Raw genomic sequence first — 25,012 nt, 5'->3', positions numbered from 1 at the left:
GTGTTGGTTGCCCCTAAGCATGCAGTCCCCTGCTGGCCCATCGGGGATGTGTGCCAGAATAATTTTCTCAAACAGCTTGCCTAGGAAAGAGGTAAGACTAACTGGCCTATAGTTTCCCAGGTCCTCCTTCCCCTTTTTGAAGATGGGAACCACGTTGGCCCTCTTCCAGTCCGCCAGCACCACACCAGAGCACCACGAGTGCTTGTAAAGCCGTGCCAGGGGTTCTGCAATGACCTCGGCCAATTCCTTTAGAACTCTAGGGTGGAGATCCTCTGGACTGGCTCACTTGAATACGTCCAGTCCCTCCAGAAGTTCCCTAACCGGTTCCTCACTAACCCTTGTCCCAGGTATGCCTCCCCTGGGGCTTGAGCGGGGCCCAGCAGGGAGGTGACTGTTCTGGTCCCTACTTAGGGAGATGGAGGCAAAGAAATTGTTAAACTTGTTAGCTTTGTCATCTGGTGTGATGACCAAATTTCCCAACACGTCCTGCAGGGGCCCCACATTACCCAGAACCTTCTTTTTACCCCCTATGTATTTAAAGAAGGACTTCTTATTGTCCTTAATCTGGGAAGCTAGTCCTAATTCCATCTCTGCCTTGGCCTTCCTGACTGCCCCCCTACATCGACATATCACCTGGACAAGGGAGATATATATTGACATCATATATCTGGACTTTAAAAAAGCCTTTGATCTGATGTACCATGATCTCCTCATGGAAAAACTGGCCAACCATGGCCTTGGCTACATCATAGTCCAACGGCTGGGGAATTGGCTCTGGGGCCAGACCCAGAGAGTGGTAGCCGATGGAAGCAAGTCATCATGGTGCTCCATGACCAGTTCTCTTTAACGTTTTTATCAACAATGTGGACACTGGTGTCAGAAGTGAACTGGCCAAGTTTGCCAATGACACCAAACTTTGGGGTAGAGTAACCACACCTGAGGATAGGCTGGTGATCCAGGCTAACTTGGATAGGCTTAGAAAGTAGGTGGAAAGAAAACTGATGACATTCAATACTGATAAATGCAAGGTACTCCACCTTGGGGTGGGGGGGAAACACGCAGCATGCTTTTAGGATGGGCCTGTATACACTTGTTAGCACCGAGACTGAAAGAGACTTGGTCATGAGTGACCACAAGATGAACATGAGCCACCAATGAGATGCCACAGCTGGTAAAGTGAACAAAAATCTGGCTTGCATCTATAGATGCTTCTCAAGTAAATCTCAGGATGTCATCCTCCTGCTGTACTCTGCCTTGGTGAGGCTGCAGCTGGAGCACTGCATCCAATTCTGTGCTCCACAGTTCAAGAAGGATGTGCAGAAGCTTGAGAGAGTCCAGAGAAGAGCCACGCACGTGTTCAGAGAGCAAGAAAATAGGCCTTATGAAGAGAGGGTGAGAGCCATGGGACTCTTCATCCTGGAAAAGTGCAGGTTCAGGGGTGACCTGGTAGCAGCCTGTAAGTACACAAGCGGTGAGCATCAGTATTTGGGGGAATGCGTGTTCACCAGTGCGCCCCAAGGGATGAGAAGGTTCAATGGTCACAAACTCCTCCAAGACCATTTTAGGCGGGACACTTGGAAAAACTTCTTTACTGTCTGAGCCCCCAAGGCCTGGAATAGACTCCCTCCAGAGGTGGTGCAAGCATCTACTCTACAGTCTTTCTTTTTTTTTTTTTTTTTAAAAAGTGTGGATGCTTATCTTGCTGGGAACATTTGACCCTAGCTGACTTCCTGCCCCTGGATGTGATCTTCTGAGGTCCCTACTAGCCCAGTTGTCTATGAAATCTATGTCTATGATATAATGGCAACCAATCAAGATCTCAGTCTAATGTAATGCCAGACTATAGATCCAAACTTGTATCAGAGGCAATAGGTAAATTAATAGACTTTTTATTCTTAAAACCTGACAGGAGACAAATAACTCTTTGAGTCTTTTGCTGTTCTAGGAGAAAGCATTTAGCTCAGAGTAAATCTCAATTTCCTTTGTGATCTTTTCTTTTTTCCTCAATAAGGAAGTAAATCATGTGGTAGATCTTACAAAGAATATAAGAGAAGCCTATCATCCACTCCGCAGATGCAAGATTCAATGTTATCTTACTTGTAGATTCTTACTTCAGACCATTAGAGTAAATGAAAACAACACCAGGAGTCAAACCAAATTCCAGCATTAAAGCACTTGTTATATTTAATGGATTTACCATGAAAGAAAGGCCTCAACTTTTACTCTAAGTTCTGAAGTGTTTGTGGAACTGACCTTAAGAGATCTGGAAGGACTCAAAATTCTGTATAGCACTATAAAGGTGAGCTATATCGTGTGAAGTCCAAGTCCAAGGTTTGTCCTGAGTGCAAGTAATCCATTGGACCAGTGTGGCTAAGTCATGCTAGGATATGTAGCTCTGAAGAGACAGTGGGAATAAACAAAAGACTCATGGCAGGAGAAAGGTCCAAGGAAGAACAAGATGAAAGAACAAGAGGACAGCGGAGGTTCCGGAGCAGCTGCTCCATTACGCTTGGGCGAGTTGCGGGAGAGAGAGGCAGGGCCAGTGAGAAATGGAGACAGGAGGAGGGGGCGGAGTCGGGGAAAGAAAAAACACGAACAGGGAGAGGAGAGAGAAAAAGTGACAAAAAAGGCTTGCAGAGAGTGAAGAGGACCAGAGGGACTTACTAGACAGAGAGGTTCTAGCAAGAGAATCTAAAGAGGTAGTCTTCTAGAAGAGAAAAACCGGTAGCTGGAAACTCTCCTCCCATGCTGAGGATATTGAGGCTGGGTGGTTGTTGTTGTTTAGGGCATGTCTGGTAACTGGTCCGACAAGTCTTTAATAAATAAGAAAAAAGAAATAGAAAACAAGGTGACTGAGAAGGGAAGTTGCTGCAAGTCCTGAGGAAGAAGAACCACACCCAAGGAAGAAAATGAGGAATAGAGAAATAGAATCCAGGGCAAAGGCGGCAGGACTGACTCCAAAGTAATTGATAAACAGTACTCAGTTAAGCAGAATTTATATCCGAGTTGGATCTTGTCTAAGTTGATAGTCATGTTTAATTGATGTAAAGAAGTAATAATCCTGCTAGCAGGAGGACAACATATAAGTTGAAAAACTGATAAATGAAGGACATTGTAAACTTTACTTGAAAGTTCAACCCATGGGACGCCTTACAAGAAAAACAAAAAAGGGGAAACAAAGGTGTGTCCTAGGGGATCCTTTTCATCATGATGGATTGCCAGCTATTATGATGGTAGATAATAACTGACACCTCCTGACTTATAACACTGTATATTAATCAAGACATGGCAGGCAAGAGTCAGTAAATACCGTTACACGATCAGGCAGTGCAATCTGATATACGAGAGACTAGGAGAGTGCACTGGGTTAGACGTGACGCCCCTCCTCCCACAGTAGCCAATGGCAAGTAAGGGAGTGATGCAGTCTGGATGACTTTCAAGCTGCCTTTGGTTCTTCAGCATAACAACCAGTTATTCAACAAGCTGGGTCTCCTGGGGGACAGCCTTCAGCATGAGTCTTGAGCTCCCTTCCAACCCTATTTGGATCTGTAGCAAAATACTTAAGCCATTCTATCACTGTGCCCTTCCTTCTATCTTTCTCCATGCTTTTATCCAGAACTGAAAGTACACGATTGAAAGAGTACTCCCACTAAGACTGGCTGTACTAAGAATCCATGCCTGTAAGTTCCTGCTATATCAAGGACCTGATGACTTAGATCCTCTACTGCTGAAGATTCTGCTTCAAATCTACCAGTAGAAGACAGTATCTCAGCCAGAGGCAACGTTTTTTGTTTCCTGAAGGATAAGGGGTTAAATGTGCGAATCTTCAATAAGCAGAACTAAGACACTTGAATTTACCCAAGATCCCCAAATATAAGGCCCAAAGACCCCTGCGGATCCTGTTTACATAGCCATGGAATCAATACCTGAAGAACTGGAGGATTTGGATGCTAGTTCCTGTTGAAGCAGTAAGGTTTGGAGTTCGTTCAGACACTTCATGGGAAAACACAGATAGAGATCATGAATCGTAAAGGAAAATATCATTCCTTAAGCAAGGCAGACATCTCATTTGAGTGGTCAAACTGGGAAATATGGTAGCAGAAGCAAACTCTAACTGCTTCCCCTTCAGATCAACTGAAGAATATATAATCCCACACTGAGGTAAGAAGACCGCTGAAAAAGATACATCAAGAAAGAAAATAGCAAAAAATTTCTAAGAGTAAACCTAAAAAATCTAAGGCACTAAGAATAAAGCTGCATGGCAAACTGCAGTGCTTTATAGACATACCGGAGCTACGTCAATGAGGTAAATTAAACTGGAAGCAGTATAGCTTTAAATAAGCAGGCCTCCACCTGGACTAATATACCCTTCTTTTCAGGTACAGCAATGTGCTAGCTTGGGTATTTCTATACAGTTCTGCATTGCACTGTACTGAAATAACCCTAGAATCTTCAAAGATCCTAGAATCTGTCAGTATCAGCTTGGAGAGGTCCCCGCAGTGACATACCATGAGTCTCTGGCACCTGGGGCCAATGCTTACATCCTTCCCCCCAGGATGATCTGAGCAAGGTGTGGGGCCCAAGGCAAATCAGTGGGGCCCTGCCTCCTGCCCTACCACACTTCCACAGGGGAATTAGCAGCTTGGTACACTGGCCACGGGGTTAGGGGAGGTGGCCTGAATTTCTGGCTAGAACAGCCAAAGAAAGCCACAACCCACCGGGCCATGCACAAAACGCAGGAGGTGCCTCCACCAGCTGGTGCCCAGGGGCCATGGACCCCTGCCGCCCCTTGTCAGTATGTTACTGGGTCCCTGATCCATTTGCTGCAGTGAACAGAAGGAACTGGGTAACCCAAAGCACCATACCCCCTTTATAATTTCACTGACAAAACGTACAGGGACACTATTTGCTGAAGGATTGTAGGGTCAGTGGACACAGGTCTACTAGCAAAACCTGTCACTGAACATGCAAAGCCACTCAGAAAGGAAGCTCTATTTTACTTTTACCATCTTCAGGTTACAGACAACCTTTTCTTCCAGAACTGAGGAAAACTAAAGTATTTTTAGTTTAATTTGTGTTCCTAGGCTGTTAGTGGAACACTGTCTGTAATAACATGTAAGTGTACAGTAAAGAGGATTACATTTTATTTTAACATGGCACATTGTCTTCCAAGGTGACATGCTTCCACTACATGGTAAACCCTGCTTTGTTCTAGATAAGTTGTAACAGTTCCAGTATTCCTTCTGTTTAATCAAAGAAACTTGGAAATCAATATTAAATGACAAAAAATATATTTTCTTGTCTATATAAAATTAACAACATATTTCTTGCCTTACTATAAATCTGATGATAAGATTTAGAATACAATAACTATGTTAGGGTGGATAGTAAAACAATTATATGGCAAAGGACTGGAGAAAGTACAGGTGTCTCTCATTTTATGCGGGTTCTGTATGTGCAAATTTGCTCTTATATGACAACAATTTTTATACGAAAAAATTCATTGTATGCGAGGTAAATTCACTCTTATGCAATCAGTGTGGTGGAAGCCCACAGTCAGCTGCTTTGTGCTGTGCATTGTGTGAATGATAGGCACCAAAATACAGTTTCCTGTGTGGATCTGTGCTCCTCGTTCATTGTCTGCAACACATTTTTCTGTAGTTGCCGTCCCCATTATGATAGTGCTCTGTCCTTGTGTGCAGTCTGCTGTTGGCAAGTACCAAAACTGTCTTGTAAGAGTGGTAGAAATGGGTCTACGGGTCATTATAGGCGAGGCCTTGGAACGTATCCCTATTTGTTACATTGTAAAGTGGGTTCCCTTTAAGTGAATTTGAGTTATGCGCCTTTTTCCAGGAATGCATGTACAGCATAAAGCGAGGGAAACCTGTATACTGGTTTTCAGCTACTCTGAAATAACTTTTGTATGCCCACTCTGTCGAAAGAAACTAAACCATGGCAATTCTGCAGTTTCATTCTTTTCTCATGTACTTCCACTTCCCATGGGATACAGAGGACATAAGAAATATTTAGCACAGAAAGACTAGTGCACAATATGCCACCAAACCTCCTTCTTAATTCAGATTTTAAAAAATACACCTTAACTATTGCACAGTTTTAACTGTAGGGAAGTCGGAAAACAAGAAAAAGGTTTTTATTTAAATTATTTACATCATCAAACCAGGAACCTAAATTTTGTTGACATATTTCAACAAGATACTGCTCTGGATACAACTGCAGCTTTTTCAGCCTGTTATACAATCCTTCAAGAATCCCTTGATGAGTTAGAGAGATCAGGTATTACATATGGCACTACTTTTGCCATGCAACTTTTTCTTAATTTAACTTTCAATCTGGAGGGTATCAAAATGATTATGTTCTTTTTACATTACAGTTTATGTTTGGTATACAAGCTGCTTTTCTATCTGCATTTTGGGTCATACACATATCTTTGTTTTCTGATCAAGTGAAACTTGATCCCTTTGCAGTCATTTCATGGATTTAACTAAACTGTGTCTTGGACCTTTATTCTAAAAGATTTTCCCAAAAAGTGTTGGAATTGAAAGAATGATGATGAGGATTTCTTCATGTTCTCCAAAACAAAGAAGAATATCTATTTTTTCTATGTTAATTTTGTATTTGCTCTCAGACATTCTTGTCTCAACATTCAGTAAGGAAAGATTCAAAAGCCCCTAGTCTGTAACCATTATGACACTGTTGCTTTTAACTTCTTCAGAAATCTCCTTCTGTCCCTCAAGTTCTTTCGTAAAGCTAAGATTGCTTCCAAGTTGATTTTTTGCTTGCACTCAGCAGGAGCTGAGAAACATCAGAAAGAAGACAATCAGTCTACAACCACCTTCATCAAATTATTTAACAGTAGTGCAAAACAGTTAATGCTCCAGAAATTACAAGTGACTGATGAGGTTATCTTAACATGCTTCAAAAAAGAGCTACTGTTCTTGCTGGATATTAAACTGTTCCCATACAATAAATATATTAATCAGTCTAAGTTACAGAAACAGGTAGAAAAGGGTTGGAGAACATGGAGAAACCCATCTAGTAAAATATTGTCACTTTAAAACTATGGCAGTCCCAACCTCAGGAAAGAAAAAAAATACTGAAAAGAAAATTTTAGAAAGAAAAAATATATTCTTATCTTGTTCATTTTCAACTTAATATGCGTCAGTTTCTAAGAAAAAAGATTTTAAAGTAGTTTGATACCAGGTCCCCTGATAATTATTAATGATTTTGCAATTATATTTTACTTGAGTTTACATATTTTTCTCTCCCCTGTTACTGTTTAATAGAAATAAACAAGAGAAACTGTCAAACTGAATGACTACAAAGGGAAAAAGTTAAATTGTCTATACACAAAGTGCTGTCAAACACTGTAAAAGCCAGAGATTTATTTTTCTCCTTTAATGTCTTTCAGTGATAGTAATCCTAAGGGTTCCGTGTAAAAACTGATAGAGAAACATTTCCAGATAAAATTGTGATTCGTAACTTTTTTCATTACTTGGCTTTTGTCCAGGATGAACTACAGATGGCAGATAGGAAAAAACTAATTGTATGAACAGGCATTCTTTGTTAGAGCTGGGAAATTTCCAGAGCTAGAAATGTTTCTGGAGATGGAGGGATACATGAATTCCTGCACCAAACCTTTCTCATGGTGTTACCCTGAGACTGGGGTGATCCTGGTATGGGGAAGGCACAAGGAACAGCAGCTGTTTCACTTCATCTAGTCTCTGGGAGAGGTCCCAGGGGAGGAGGTGCAGTAGTAGGGAAAGACTCCCCACACCTTTGCCAGATTGGGAAGGGTGTCAACCTGGAAGCTCTCTCAAGGACAGGCCATGTTTCCTCTGGGAGAAACTCCATGAACTGCTCATTTCTACTGGGAGAGCAGTGATTCTCCCAACAGAGAAGCAATACCTATAGGTGACTTAAGTGTTCAAGATGGAAAAGTATTATTGGATATTTAAACATAATTATCTTTGGATTTAGTCACAAGCAACTAATTAATAGAACTAACAGTTGTTTCAGTGAACAAGAGTTAGACAGGGTAGGACCAAAAATAAGGCTGGCCGTGATAAATAAGAAGAGTTGAGACCAAGCCTCCCAATCTATAAATTTAGACACAAACAAAAGAAAAAGAGTTGTGCAGTGACTGCAGCAGAATCTAAGTAATAAAAGGTAAAGCTGATGTTTTAAAAGGGGCCTGGAGTGAGCCTGGGATATTAGATAGATTGATGGATGTTGAAAGAATGGAAGAAGAGTTAGTAGGAAAGAATATGATAAGAAGGCATAAGATTAAGGTCCTAAGTAGTCCCTGCTTAATATTAAAGGAAACATCATCTGAATTTGAAATAAAAGAAGAAACAGAAAACATTTTAGGAAGTTTTGTTCCCTGCTACATCTTTGTATACAAGAGCTGTGTCCAAAAACAACCACTCCCCCACACTGCACTCAAATAACATTTGACAACTGTTGAAGTGCCAAGAAAGTGTTAAGAAAGTGTTTATTGTTTCATTTACTAAAATACTTATATGACGCAAAATAGATTCATTTTTCCCTCCAAATTATTCATAAGAAAAGCTTAGGTGAAACTAGAAAATCATGGTGAAACCAGAAAATGATGCTTACAGTAATGCTTCATAAAGATCCTAGCCATCAACACTAATGATAAAACAATATGAAATATGCAATAAGAACAGTTAGAATGAAGTATATAAAAATTAGTGAGGGGTAGCTAATTGTCTAGACAGTAATAACTGCATGATAAAGGGAAAGATTTTAGGAACTGATAGTTGAGAAAAGAAAAAAAAGTGGAAAGGAAGAAATATCAATGCTTCTTACAAACCTATTAACATTTGCACAAGAAAATAAAGGTGTAAAAAGCATATGGCTAACCTGTCTTAAGAAAAAACTTAGAAAATAGTTTTTAAAATAAACTACTAATTTATTTTCAACTAATACAGAGAATTGCTAAATAACTGAAAATGTAGAGTACAATCATGAAAACAGTCGTATATGGTACAGAAAAATCTAAGCAGATACCAAGAAATCTAATAGGTTCAGATAAAAGGTTTGTATTTAAGCCCTGTGAGGTGCTAGCATGCAAGCCACCCACTCCTGCAGATGCCTCTCTTACAACATGGGGTAGCTAGGAGCTGCGTGCCAGTGCTAATGGAGAAGTTGGACAGCCTTCTTTATAAGCTCCATGGTACAATGGGTCCATTATAAAAAGGAAACACTTTTCTATAGCTACCGAGGAACAGAACAAATATTGTCCATGTTCATGTGTAGAGAAATAAACTTTAAAAATAAGAATCTGTCAGTACTACAAAGAGGATACGAGGCCACATTCTAGAGAATAACTAGATGGATATAATTTAAGAAAGCAGAGATCTCAAGCTGCTCTAATTTAATGAACATGGTAACGAACTGATGATTTCCTAAAGAAACAAGGACAAGTGCCTAATGGCTGGTTTAACCAGTTAAGGAAAAAAAAATTAAAACTGAACTTTTTATTAAAAGCTTACATCATGTGAACCACCCTGAAAAATTTATGTTACAATTGTGTAAAACATTTACACAAGTGCTATGAACATTTAAAGGGAAAAAACCCCACAACTTACTTTCCTGCTCACGCCAAAGGAACAGAATGAGAAATTTAATAATTTAACTTTTCTAACTCATTAGATTATAAGTCACCAACACTGGCCACATACATGTATGGAGCTGCACACATGACATCTGAATTACCATGACTCTCAATAACAGTCATTTTTGTTTATATTTGTACGCAAATTCCAGGTCTTTCAATTTAAAGGCTGGTGTAAAATAAGTTTTTAGGGCCATAAATTTAAAATCCCAGAAGGCAAAAATTTTATTTTGGTGGTGATTTAGCTTAACATGGCCATAAATCTAAGAACAGCTTATACAAACACACCATGCACCAGACTAGTACCATGAAGAGGCAAACTTTTTTGTCAAAATGATACTGTTTTGAGAGATACAAGGATTTCTTACAGTGATATCTTTTATTGGACCAACTATGTGATTGGGATACAATTAGACAAGGTTTTGAATATAAGGCATTTTCATCCATATTTTGCATTCAGAAGCTTGTCTAACTGTATCCCAACAACATAGTTGGTCCAATAAAAGATATCCTAAGAAATCCTTGTCTCTTGCATAATTTCTGCAACCTCATGGCTACATTGCTCTTATACTACTAATTGTACTGAAGTTCAGGTCAAAGTATAATACCAGAATTGAGCTCTTTAACTACAAAATTTAGCTCTTAAACCTGTATGGGTGATGTTAAAAAGAGAAAGAACTCAGGGAAATTTTAAGCACAGATACGTTCAGTGAACTGCCAGTTCTGTTTGAAAGTTAAGTCAAATGTTTGCAGAAATAGTACCCTTTAGACGTAAATTGTTATAGTAACATTAAAAGTTCATATCACAATTTCAGAAGAAATCAAAACAAAAAAGGACACAAATTAGTGTGAATAGCACATTGCTGAATTGTACTCTAATACAAAAGTGGTTCTCAACTTTTTTAGACTCAAAGTCTAAAATGCCAGTTTTAGACGTCAGAATTGCCAGTTCCTACCTTTCACTTATTTTTTGACTGTGTATATTCCAATTTGAAATCTCTGGGTTGATCTTGTAGGTCATGTGTGGGTGTTTGCACACTTAACAGTGATATTACTATACACAACATTTAAATAGATCTCACGGTTTTCTGGGGTATGGTGCTCCTTTGGTTGAGAACTGCTGTTCTAGAGGTTTCATAGTTTCTAGGGTCAGAAGGGACCTGTGTAGATCATCTAGTCTGACCCCTTGCCATGACAGGCAAAAGTACTGGGGTCAAACGACCCCAGCAAGGTAACATAGTATGCAAAGCCTTTAGCAAAATGGAACTGCCACAACACTGAGAAATTATAAATATGTTGCAAATAAGTAATATGCATTTTAAAGCAAAAATAATTTCCCAAATGATCATAATTATTTTAATAATCTAAACAGCAGTGTGGCTTTCACATGCGGCTAAGTATTACTGACTATATATAAATATATTGTTTTGCTGTTATAAAGGGCAGGGAGAGCACACATCAGCTGTTACGATGCAATGGTTAGAACTGCATGATCCTGTCATGATACAAGCTAAATAAACTGCTGTAAAACTTCAACCCTGAATAAAACAGAATGAAAGTTAGAGTTGCTTTCTATGCTTGCCTAAGTACAGGGGCCTCCAGACGGAACACTTGCATCCTGACAACTTATGCCAGCATTATTTGGTACTGATACAATTGTTACATCTGTCCACAACTTCAATTTATTAGTTTCTTTCAGTTCCATGACCCTTTTCAACAGCCCACAGAACATGCAGGAGGTCAAAGAGCTGTTAACTTAGAGAGCTGCATTCATTTCATCCCACATCTAACAGCTGTTTTTATACTTCAGGAGCAGCTTATGAAATCTCTTATCACTACAGAGGCTTCTGCTATGATTGTACAAAGAAATGAAATCTGGATAACTCTAGGCATATCACTGGCAAACACCCATGCTGAGCTACTAGGGAGGAGGAAGAAAGGTATCCTTTATTTAGCATGACAAGTGGGCAGCATCAATGCACATGAGTAATGGCTGAACTTTGTGGGCTCTGGATATAGTTTCTGGTTACTCCAAGTTGCATCCATTCTGCCTCTCTCACAAAGACTGCAAGGCAAGTGACTAAAAGGAGAACATCAAAGAAAGTTTCAGTTTGTTACAGAAAGTCAGCGTCTTAAGCCACCTGCTGCTTTGTCTCTACCCCAATGCTGTCTGCATCTTGTGAAACCTATGATCGTCTTACATGAAGTAAACTTGACCGCACCTGAACAAAACAAAAAAGTACAATGCACTAAATTACAGATAGTGAAAGGAATAATATGAGGAAGATGAGAAAGGAAAATTAATTTTAGGAGAATAAATCTTGCTGTCTTTGCTAGAGCTGTAACAATGCTCCAATTCAAAATAAGGCCTGTAAAGGTAGGTATAATGCATGTCAAAACTTTCCCCTCTCCTTTTCCACAGCTGACTATGACAGGAGAGACAAGTGCTCTGAAATCTGTAACCATCCTTGCCTGCAAACATGTCAAGAGATGTGGCATTTGAATGCTTGTTACTATGGGAGGCAGAATGGGTAAAAGGGTGAGAGAATAAACAGTATGCAGCATAAAAGAATTATCTTCAGACAACTAAACAGAAATATACAACTAAGCATGCTAAAACCTATTTTGAAGTAGGAAGTAGGAATCTAAGTAGAGAGCTACTTTGACATGAGACTAGATGACAATTCGAAACAGAACAGGAAAAAGCCACAGATAAAGGATCTCTCCATGCATTAAACCAAAAAGGCATGATCTGGAATTCTGATCTTTATATTAAAGATCAAAAATAGGAGAAGCCTAAAAATCTTGAGGTTTACTCTCTCCCACCAAAAGTAAACCCTAAAAGAATTAAGATTGAAACATTGCTATCACTGACAACTTCTAAGATCAAAGGGAAACAGGCTTGGACTTCCATTACATCCCAAAATCTAAACTCTTCATTTCCACTTTTTAAATAAGATAATCAGTATGCTCATTCGGTCAAGCCATCCCTCCCCTTTAGCTACCACCTTGACTCACTTTTGCCCTAAAAGTTCACCTCTGCAAATGCCTGCCACCTCATTTACCTAAAGAATCTAAATGTTGGTTAACTTTGGATAATGTTTTAAAAAAAGCTTAAAGAGTTAGTCATTTAAACTGCTTTGAATGCTTATTTGCCAAATGTCACTTTACTCCTTTGCCTGGTGCTACTTTACTTCCTTTTATAGACAAATTAACAACTACCATAAGCAAAATGCATCACACATGAAATATGCATTCTAACTAGAATAGACCAATTTTATGCACATTAATGAGCTCTGCTTATAATAGATTGAGGTGTTGATTGAAAAACAGTCAGTGAAAATGCAAAGTCATCTATATATAAAGAGGTCAACAGATTCTACTGTTTATTCTCTTTCTAGCCTCCCTCATCTCCAAACATGATGAAGCTGACAAGTAGGCGATCTTTGCTTTAGACCACCAAAAAACTAATATTTCCACTAAGGTCATTTTACAGGAAGGAAGGGATATTAAGGAAGCATAAATATTTCTTATAGAAATAACTGGCAAGTACCCAGGAGCTCTTAACCTTCATTAGCACACTTTGATTTTACATGAAATCAGCTGTTTCTAGCAAAAGGCATGATATTATAAATGCTTTTCTTTTGAAGTACTATATGAATCTAACAAGCAGAGGAAAACTAGCTCTAAAAAATTAAGAGATTCCCTCCAATTGGAGACAGGATGGCTATGATAACTTAGGGGAAAAGGTGCGAGTAAGAAGTCAGGGATAGGATATAAAAGAGTATTTGGGTGAGAGGAGGACTCAAAGGCAGTTGCAGGAAAAGTAGATAAATGGGCTATTAGAGGTAGTACTAGTGGGACAGTGGGACACGAGATGAAGAAACTGGTTTGAATCTATCATATACAAAAGTACTCACAAAAAAATCTAGCTAATTTAGAAGACAAATGTACAAATAGAACTTCCTTCATCCTTTCCCAGCTTGTAGACATGCCAAATGAAAAGACTTAAGTTTCATTTCTCTGCCTATACTATATATCTAAGATTTCATTAAGGAATTTAAGAAAACCAGTACTCATCTTCAGAATTGAATTGTCTGTAATATCCACTTTTTGTATATTTCTTAAACTGTAATTTTGTATACTTTATAAATAAATACAACTAAAACTTTAGTTATGTTTAATTATTAATCTGCCTGAAGAACCTATGCAAAAGATTCTGAAATATGTACTATTATCAGGTATTTTGGCTGCTTTTCCTGTATATATTTTTGTGCAAAATTTAAGCATGGAAATGAGAAATTAAGGACGCTTCTGAAGAAAGAAAAAAAATATCCCCAAACTCTAAACACTTTTATATACAGTTTGCGAAATTGGAATTGGTTATTTTCAAAGAGCAGGTTAACAATATAAGAGCCCTGAAAATAGAAAGGTCAAACTGGCTACAAGTAAGGTAATGATTTATTAAATCAATTGAAACATTGTGATGCTGATTAACTGGATAATTCAAAGCGAAAATGAGTAACTTTTACAAAAATAATATCCTGGATTGCAAGCCTGATGTTTAAGAGATCATCACAGCATCGCTTCACTGCTTTTGAAAAAAAAAAAAAAAAGTAGACTGGTAAATAACTACTGATTAAAGTGGCTTGTTACCTAAGTAGTATTCAAAGTAATGTACAAAGAAGATGCCACAATGATGGAGTTCTCAATTATATTACAATAAATTTAGCTGATGTTATCACAGTTATAGGGTTCTTTACACTGTAATAAGATCAAAATAATTGATTTGTATGCTTTCTGCTGAGAAACTGAATAGCATGAACAAAGTAAGCCTCTGAATGCTAATAGTATGCATAAAAGTGCAACTTTATTACAGATCCCTTTTCACTGGCTCTTTACCCTTGGAGCTATTACATCTGACAGTTGGAACTGGCTCTTCAGAAACAAGTAATACAAATCTTACTGATAAAGCATTGTCTGATGAGCATAATTAAATTAATTAATTTAGTAATTTTAAAAGACTGATTCTATTGACCTCTGTTTCACTTTGGCAAACAGTCACTGTTTTACCTTATTTGCTACCTTAATGAAAGTCATTCAATATTTAGAGGTTTAAAACCTGTACTGAATTGTCTTTGTAAATGAATGCAGAACTACAATGAGAAAAAAAATGTAGGTGATTTAAAAAAAAACCCAAAAAACAAACTTTCAATTTAAGGATACTGGCCTATTACAAAAGCAGGCCTTTGGTCACTGATTGAGAGAACAGGTTTGACAAATATCAGAGGTGTTTGCATCTAATATTTGGGTTCAGAAGTAAAGCTTTGAAAAACAGTTATAAGAGAACGAGTTGTTATGAAAGCAGTTAATTGTAACAATAAAACTTCAAGCAAAAATTTAAATTTATATTTCAAATAATTTTTGAGCCCTTGAAGTATTCTTTTTTGAGCCTAGAGTATTCTGGGAAAACCCATCCAGCCCCGTGAATCAAAAGCTATGGCCAAATGATGTTTGTTATTTCTGAACGGAGATAAATCTACCCTAACATTGGAATTTTCCCTTCCAATTCCAATCCAGGGTAATATATTCCCAAGAGAAAGCAGTTACCTTGAAACCTTTGCCTCGAGGCTCTCCGTCTGAGAACAAATCTGCTTGTGTCACCAGACACCACACAGAGACATTCCGTTTATCCTGGGAGAGTCACTGCTTTCCCAGGAAAAACCAGGACTATACAGATGCTCAGGATTTTTCTCCCAGAGCAATACTGGCTACTCCAGGAAAATAATAACCCAGAAATAACCAAGAATAAGTCACTTCTAAGAAAGGTTCTCTTAGAAGAGTAAATTGTACAGACATTTGCTTTCTTAAGAGGAGCCACGGCATAGTTCTCCATAAGGTGCTTTGCTCCTTCCACTACCACTCCCCAGGAGAGTATGTTGCTTAGCCTGTACTCTACCACTGTAGCCAAGCAAGGAACAGAGCATCGTCCCTTCACAATGCCATGTTGCTGAATGGAGACACAGGCTGACTCTGAGCAGTTTAGGTCAGTCAATCATCATGTATGAGACTGAATGCATCTGCCGAGTACCTGAGATGACTGTGCTGGGCCCTGCTGGTGGCGCAGTGTCAGCACTGTAAACTCTCTGCTGTTCAGGGGCTCAGCATTCAAATGTCTGTTCAGGTGTCTCCTGACATTTTTTCCTACCAGGGTAACACACCCTGGAGAACTTTCCCAGGGCATTTGAATGTGTGTATGCAGCCAAAGATGGACATTTTAAAAAAGAATCTTCAACTGCATATTTATAATATACTAAACCTCTGAAAAACATAAAACTTTGTGACAATTTAATTGTGGTTGATATGCTTATCTAATTTTAGAAAATACTAAAAGCGTTTTAGAGATTCAAAGTGCCACTCTACAGAATCAACTTGATGGACATAACTCTTAAAATGTAAAATGAAGTCAATGAGATCTTTCAAGCAACTTTCTGGGGGATAGGTGACAGCTTCAGAATACAGTGGACAGAAAAGGAAAAAGCTTAAAAAAGAAAAAGAAAAGTTCTGAACCACACGGCAGAGTGCATAACCCATAAGAAAGAAGGTCAGTGCAGTAAACTACAAGCCAGAAAATTTACATCCATCACCTGCTAAAACATTTGGAAAGTTTACAGCATTAAAAGAATATTGTGAATTAAGCAACATACCATTAAATGATAATTTTCCCAAAAGAGAAATGGTAATAAGGGTGCTATTTGTGATATGCATACATTATAACCTGGAACACAAGTGAAGAACAAAGTGATTTTGGCAAACTAAGATTATTATAAAGTTTAAAGAAGAAGAAAGATTACATTGCATGCTGTATAGGGCAAATTATGCCTTCATATCTGTTTGTTAATACCTAGCATATTGGGGCATCTAGCTGATACCTAAAGTATAATAATAAATAATACTGAAGTATACAGCTCAATACTGACTGGATGAAACTCTTAATTCTTTCCACCACAAAGGACAAATATGAAAAGTTAGCAAAACTCATTTTGTATGTATGTTAAACATTAAATGCATAACATCTAGATTTTCTTTTCAAATACTAGATTTTACAAAGCAAGGGAAATGTTGCCATTTGTCCCATCAGAATGGGAGGAGAATGCTTGAAATCATCATTTCCATCTATCTAGAGATAAATGATTGCACATTTATATGTACCTACACAAAATAATTACTGGAGTTTTATTTCAGCTGATGGCCTCTGTAGCTCATGCCTCATCCTTTGGCTGCTCCCTCAATTAACAAAAGCTGCATGTGCATAAATAATAAGTTAAGGTAATAAGGAATCAGAGCCTATATTCATTTTTGTTTGATAAGAAAATGTTTTTAAAGATACAGTACCAGACCCATGTTATTAGATTAGGGGGGAAAGAAGGAAAGATAAAGGAACCGTAACAGCAAGAAAAAGGAGAAGACACATGCATATAAGACATTTTTTATCATATCACTAGTTCTTACTGTGCAACAGGATGTAGTGTCATGGAAGACAAAACTCTATTCTTCCTACTAATACAATCCTACCCTTTTTCTACTACCATATTTACTGGATTGCAAGACAAGGTTTTTCCCTCCATTTAACAAGCCCCTCATCTTGGAAGTGAGTATGAGGTGGTATGGGGGAAACAATCAGCTGCTGTGGCTGTGGCCCTGACCTCTGCCCTTGCTGCCTGCCCTGCTCCACCTGCCTTTCTACTTCTTCCCCCTCATTGCACCCTCTCTGAGGTTTACCCTCGCCCCACTCTGGCAGGCTCCATCCCCACTCCAATCTGAGTATCTTCCAAGCCAGGTGCAAAAAAGGAGGAGAAGCAGCAGCAGCAACTTGGGGGGCAGGGAGAGGGAGCAGGGAAGAGGCAACAGGGAGCCCAAAGCTATGATGGAGGGGGTTCATGGGGGCAGAGGCAGCTGGGGAGAAAGGTGGCAGGAGACAGGAGGACAAAGGCAGTTGGGGGGAAAGGGGACAGGGTGGGGGAGGCAATGGGAAGGAGTCAAACTGCTTGACCCTTTCCCCACTGCCTGCCTCCCCCCAACCACCTACCAACTGTCCCCCTGCACATGAAAAATTATAAGTAATTTATAAACCTTCCCTGTATAGAATCTAAATACAGGGGGCCATCTTGGATTCAGGTAAATGCTGTCATTTTCAAAAGAAGATTAGATGGTTAGAAAATGCAAGGGAGAAATGATAAGAACAACAAAGAACCTGTAAAAGCATGAACTAAGTTGGAGCATGAGTGAGACTACAAAGCCTGTGGTGGGGAAGATTCAGAGTGGGAGAATGATGGGGCAGGTCAACAGCATCTCAAAGAATCAGTTACTATAATTAAATAACTACTCTCTTCTGTGCTAGTGTGCATCCCACTGTAGGAGTCTGACAAGCTGTGTTCCTCTGGACGATGGCAGTGAAGAGTTTCAGTTGCATCAGTTAAACTGTAATTGAAGTACTGCTCTTTCATATCTAGGGTCTTATCTGGTGCCTATTACGCGAATCACATTAACAAAAAATAAGTGGGTGAATCCACTTGCTGCTCTGCAGATATCCAAGAGTGGCATGTTTCTGAAACAAGCAAAGGAGCTTTCTGTGCTTTGGTTAAGAGTGCTATGATATTTGAACAGAAAGGTTTGCCATCCATTTCATAAGACAGGGATATGCACTGAGACGTACTTTAGCAAAGACAATTTCTCAATAAACTGGATATAGCCATAAAGAAGGGAAAACATTTTTAAAGTTCTATTACCTTTACAGGATCAAAGATCTAAACAAGAAAGAATGCAACAACCTCTCCCCTAACATGACATACAAGGCAATAGCAAGGTTTAAGTGGAACTCCAAGATCATATTGGAAATGAATGTGAAGAAGCAGTTTCAACACTATTTTCTTAATACAGGGATGCAGCTTTTACTCTAGCCTTGCAAACTGTGAGCTAAATGACTCTTTTTGGTGAGATGTTCAATATAAGAAGACAGTCTCCATAGTAATTTGGTACAGTGAGTATGCTAAAAGGGGTTAAATAGGCTAATGAGCTTGAAAGGAGGATATTGAGGTTGGTTATGAAAGCTCAGTCTCTAACCAAAGGACACAAATGAACACAACCTTTAGGAATTTTGATACCATGGGTTATGTTAAAAATGTGTGATTTTATCAGACTATGATCTGTTGATAGGTTTGTACGGTGAACCTTGAGAGAGTTAAATACTAGTTCAACATCCTCAGGGCTGCATCCTCAGAACTACAGCATGTAGTTCAAGCCTGACAAAAAAAGCCCTGAAATATTTTAATGCCACCCAGTGCTGAAAAGACCACTTTGGCAGGGATAAAAGGTATTGGTACTGCTCTCTCATTGCTTCCTCACGTATGCCCAACTGATAGTAGAGTAGTCTTTGTTCTCCTTTAGTTCACTGGGGGGTTGCAATTGATGGAAGTAACGTTAGAGAATGGGCTGATGGCAGAGGAATTTGGCCACTCTGCAACAACCTTCAATCAGGGCAAGTATAATTGGGCTTACTTTTGGAGGACTATGGTGTCTGTCTTCTGTATTTGGAGCAGCTACTCTTTTTGCTAGAATTCCAGAAGTTGGAGCATTAGCCCCATATCTCATGGCTTGTATGTTCTCATGGAGAAACATAAGAAACTGAGAACCTGCTTGGTGTGTAAGAGTACCTGCTGTGTCCATCTTGCAGGTGGATTCATCTACTGCAGAAAAATGAAGCCCAACACCCAAAGGTTTCAATTCTAGCATGATAAATTTTGTATTAGGATTCTATAATGGGATAGACTCTTATCACAAAAGGACACTGTGCTTCCATTAGTTAAAATATAAATAAAATGATTTTGTGATTTGAAAAGTGACTTTGTTTTCACATAAGAAAAAATAGATTCATTCTCATCTTACACTCAGGGTTTAAGAGAGCTTGAGGAAAGCAGCTGAACAGCTTGTTAACGAAATCGCATTTAAGAACAGCATTGCTGTAAAATTTAACTGGTGAAATCAATCATTTATTCTGCCTTTCCTCCAAACACATCAAGATAATAAAAAAAGAGCTGCTACAGTTTCATTCCCTATGTAACCCTAGATAAGGAGGCTTCTTTACACGTTACTTACCTGTTTTCATTTCTAACAAACGCTTCTTCTTTTGTTGCCTCTCTAGTTTTTCTTTTTCTGCTTTCTCCTTAGCTATTCTAGCACGTCTCTGTTTTTCCTCTGTTTCTCGTCTTCTCATATTCTCCTTTACTGTTTGCTGTTAAGAAAAGAGAGGAAACCATTAACGTCCCATTACAATTAAAACAAAGTCTTTGGTTAAAACAAGTTTATAAACTACCAAAATGAAAAACACACAAGTTATACCAGTAGTCAAAAATCTGTTTCTTAAAGGTCACTTCAGTTTTCTAAAATGTCTTTAATATATTAACCCACATATAATCTGGAGATGCTGTATTTTCCATATCTTGTATATTTTATTCTTGCACTTGTAAGTAATTTAGGATAAAATGCATGGCAAGAATATTAGTATACCTCAAATAAGCACAATAAATCTAAAACTTAAATGAAACATTTCAAAGAATTCCAAATGAGTTAATGTATGAAGAAATAATATAACAGCCAATTTAACGCTGCCCAAAATGAAACTGTGAAGTCATGACAAATGTATTTTAACAGTTGTGGTTTCAAAACAGATTAAGGATCCTCATACTGTCACCACAAAAAAGGAAAGGCTATTTTGGGTAGTTTAACCATATATTTCCATTTGGATTTTTTATTTTTTAATTCAACCGTGACTCAATTTTCCTGGATTTATAAATATTTATTTTGGTGGTAATTTCATCATCCCTATAATATTGTTTAGCCTGAATTACAATTAAGCACTCTCAAATTAACTACATTTTAGTTTAGATTTAGAAATATGTGGACTAGTGGGTTTTTTTTGATTACTGAAATTTGCATACACAGACATTAAACAAGGAACTGAAGAGACTGCAACTGCCTTTGTCACAAGCTTCCTCATTCCTTTTCCTGCAGCTCCCTGCCTCATTTCCTAAATATTTTCTCATTTGTGCAACGATTAAGGCTTCTAGCCTACAAACAACAACCCATAGGGCATGTCCATCCTGTTCACTAAGGTTACATGAAGACATTACACTTAAGATTGACCCAACTAGATTTAGGTCAAACTAAGTGCCACACTGTACATGTGTTCAGGGAGTTTAGCTCCATTAAGAAATGGGTGGCCCACTCTAACTGAATGTATGTACATGTTTAGAGCACAGGCCCAGGGCTGGGAAAGCCGAGCAATCCAACCCATTCTTGGAGCTATGTTTTTTCTACCCTGCCCATGCCAACTGAGCTATTTTTAAACTCTTGGAGCTTTCCCCAACCACCAGATCCACCAATCACCCCCTCTCCAGCCCCATGAACTCCCCCTCCCCACAAACCTACTACCCACCTCCATTCTGCTCACCTTCCCCACAACTACAACTTACTTAGATAGTGTTCCTGGTGTGGTTCTTGGTACTGGTGAATGTGTGCACTAATGGGCACCTGACCTATGATCACGAGGCTTAAAGCAAGCTGCATAATTGTAGATTGGGTCCCAGGAATGTCTGCACATGCCCTCAGTGTAGGGTGTTGGAGATAAAACAGTATGAGACCACATATTTATAGATGTATTGTAATACATCCACACACTAAGGGAACAAGCTAACATTTTCAGCCTGCTATTTTGAGTGCTTGACCATGCAACAATAGTTATGTTCTTTTTAAGTAGATTTTCTCCCTTCCTTCTTTTTGGGGTACGCAATTATCCAGTGGGCATTTTTTAAAACATACACTGAAACAGATAAAGAAGATAGCCACATCTGCTCCATGTAATTCTGATGTAGTTCACTGTGGGCCAAATGTTGCCCAGCAATCACAGTTCTCTGCCTCACACAGCCCTCTGCTCCTTCCCCCTATCCTAATTTCTCTCTCATATAAATGACTAATTCCAGTCTCTGTCTCTTCTTCCCCATCCTGGTCTCCAATTCCATACAATGCGTTTTCTTGATCAAGGAATCCCCTTCCATTTCCACCTTCTCTTTCTGCCTTTCAAATTGGCATGTCTGCTCAACAAACAACTGGCTCAGGCTTTATCTCTTTTCTTTATCCCTCCTAGTTTATTTTCCTTTCCTCTCTTGTCCAGTCTCTTCAGAGTTCTTGTCCCAATATACTCCTTTCCTTCTCCAGTGGTGCCAATTTTATCCCCTTCTGTATTTGTTCTGCCTTTATATTGCTTAAGTACCACACAAAAGACTAGGAAACAGATCCAACAAGGGATTTGGTGTGGTGATGTTTAGTCACTAAACCTAAAATTTATGCATCTGTCTCAGAGAAGTATTCAGAACTCTGGATTAGGCACTGAGGCTCCCCATACAATGCATGGGAGAAATTAAGCACTTAATATTGTGGTTGCATTTTTGAAACACTATCAATACCACCTGACAAATAACTGAGATTTTCTTTTGTTTTTAATGAAAGGAGATATCATAGTTTCTTGCAATCTAAAAGACATGAATGCACCGTATTAAGTTAGGTCATACTCTAGTGCATTCACTAGAATGGACTGCTGCATTTTAACTTCTGAATGAACATTTACAGAAAGTAAGCTCAAGCCCCATAACTTGTGACAAGGCTACTGACAGAGAACACAAGCTATTTTCCTATGATTTTAAAAATGGAGAAGTTCTAAATAAACTAATATAATAATGATGGTGTTATGTTACAATTGCTGTTAGCGTAATAGTTTCTGTAAGCTTTAAAGGGATGTTGTATGCACCTGAACTGAGAAGCTATGGGCATTTCTACACATCTTTTTTCCGCTCACAATGCACCAGAGATCTGCTGCTCCGCTGATGCGAACTGTGCTGTGCTGCATGCAGTTGTATAAGCAGCGAAATGCACATCAGCACACAGAGAATGGCGGCAGTGTGTTTTTGAACTAAAACACCTTCTCTATGTTTTCATTCAAAAGTGCACCGCTTGCATTTTCTCAGCACTGATGTGCATTTCACCACTTACAGAAGTGTAAGTGATGCAGTGCCGGATGCTTTTCAAAGCGCCCAGCGCATAAGCGCTTACATATGTAAAAATGCCCAATGAGCCTTAATGTTTCTAAAAATGCATTAGGTTCCTTGGCTGACACAACAAAAACTATCTATTAGCAAGAGTTATACAAACTTTTCAGTAGCTGACCTCATGGATGCTGGTAACAGAAAACTCAAAAAGTTTTGGGGGTGTCTTTCAGGGCAACTTCAATTGCATGCTTTTAGGCTTGGAACACAGGATGTAAGTAGGGCATACTATTTATTGCTGCTGTACAGACATTCCCAAAATCTCTTATTTGTTATAAACAGTGATGTAGGACATTGTATAATGTACAATTATATAATCAATACAGTGCCTTGCAATCACTGTGCACAATGTTATGTCTAGTAGGCCTAGTCAAATGATATGTTGGGCAAGTTAACAAAATCAACCATTCTGAAATGCTAATCATCCTGAAATGTACTGGATTGATTTTGCTATAATAAAGTATATGGCACATCAATGGCAATTTTGCTGAACACACCTTACATGTCATAAAGCAAAAGTGAGCAAATCAACTGACAAGGACTGTTTTTCAACTTCCATTCTGATGCTGAAAATAAAGAAGTCCAGAGCAAATTGATCTTGTCTGTTAAATAATTAGACACTCTCCCACAGCCACTGTAACTAAGCCAAAAGAGATCAAATTTATCAGGTTTTTTCTACAAAATACAACAGTGGCACTGGTCTATATTTCACAGATGTGATTCCTGAGCCGAGAACTCCACTTTCACCAAGGATTCTACTAAGAACAGCAAAAACATTTAGGACCATCACTGAGGCTCAAAGCAAGTCTCTTTTCACTGCTTGTAAGCTTTCTTCCCTGCTGATTTTATTAAGTTCAAAATAATTTTTTTCCTCATTGCATATAAGAAATGATTACTGGGATAACATTATCAAAAGTAAAAGTTACTAGGTCTGTAATGTCCAAAAGCTCTGAAGTTATTCTATCAGCTTATATAAAATGATAAGGGTCAGAAGACCTTCTCTTTGAGGATCTCAAATCACTTAAATACATGAGACTTAAAATATTCTTATTAGGCATTTCAGACATGTAAAAGCTGAGGCACCACAAGGTTATCAAAAGGGTTCAAGACAACAGAAAGAATTAACAGCATAACTATAAATACAACCCAAAAAACTCTTAGCTTCTACTTATACACTTATATTCCACTCCAAAGACAATGTTCTTCTCTTTCTTACATATAAGAAATGACAGTAGGGATGCTTTCAAAAATATAAGTTATTGGAAATTTGGAAAACTCTAGTGTTACTATATCATTATGTGAAATGATGACAAAGAAACAAAATTATATAGACAGAGAAATCTATACTGTAAAACTATATTTAATGATTACTTAAGCCACCAGTGTGATGCAGTCATGCAAAAAGGTAAATGCAATCTTAGAATGTATCTAGAGAGTTATTTCCAATAAAGATAGGGAAGTATTAATGTCACTGTATAAGATACTGTACAATCATCTGTACAAGGCACTGGTAAAACATCATCTGTAATAAAGCGTAAAATTCTGGTCACCCACATTCAAGGAAGATGAACTCAAACTGGAAAAGGTGCTGATAAAGGCTATGAGGATAATCAGGATATAGAGAGTCCATATTATAAGAAAAGAAAAGGAAAGCTTGGGCTTTTCAGTCTTGCAAAACAAAAGGCCAAGATGGGATACAATTGGTGTTCATAAATACATTAGGGATGAAAACCCCAGGGAGAAAGAAATGCTGTTCAAGTGAAAATGTTGGCACAAAAACAGATCTGTATAAACTCACTAAGAATAAATTTTATCTGCTTTAAAAGAAGGTTCCTAACCACTAGAACATGCAGGTTCTAAAGGGAAAAAAACACACATAAGAAACAAAAAAACTCTATTGATCAAAGTAGAGAGGGCACAAAAAACTGTCAGACAAAACTTAATAAAGGTTAAAAAACAGATACTAAGGTCTCTGAGACGCATTACATTTCAGACATGATTAACAAGGTAATTATTCCTTAAACAGAAACCGGTCACATGTGGAACTCAGTAAGGTGTGACAATGCATCATACATTAAACTGAATATATGGCTGGGACCTGTCAAAACTCTGTCAGTATAAGAGGTTTATACCACTCCCAGTACATGGGGAGAAAGGCATCAGGCCCAATGCCAGACTCCCCATATGCTGAACAGCC

At 38.4% G+C, this 25,012-nt stretch overlaps 1 protein-coding gene across 3 annotated transcripts in view; it reads right to left on the bottom strand.

Moving 5' to 3' along the window:
- The window catches only part of DIAPH3 (diaphanous related formin 3), a 452,799-nt gene that overhangs the window by 140,172 nt on the left and 287,615 nt on the right, over positions 1-25,012 (bottom strand). For all 3 annotated transcript variants that reach the window (XM_019529821.1, XM_019529822.1, XM_019529823.1), the window contains one exon: positions 19,814-19,949. In XM_019529821.1, the coding sequence (XP_019385366.1) occupies positions 19,814-19,949 (136 nt within the window). The remainder of the gene's footprint in view (positions 1-19,813; positions 19,950-25,012) is intronic.

The sequence above is a fragment of the Crocodylus porosus genome, unplaced genomic scaffold (assembly GCF_001723895.1).
Source record: "Crocodylus porosus isolate Cpor-Errol unplaced genomic scaffold, CroPor_comp1, whole genome shotgun sequence".
In the NCBI taxonomy this organism is placed as follows: Eukaryota; Metazoa; Chordata; order Crocodylia; family Crocodylidae; genus Crocodylus; species Crocodylus porosus.
This window is presented reverse-complemented; position numbering and strand designations above follow the sequence as displayed.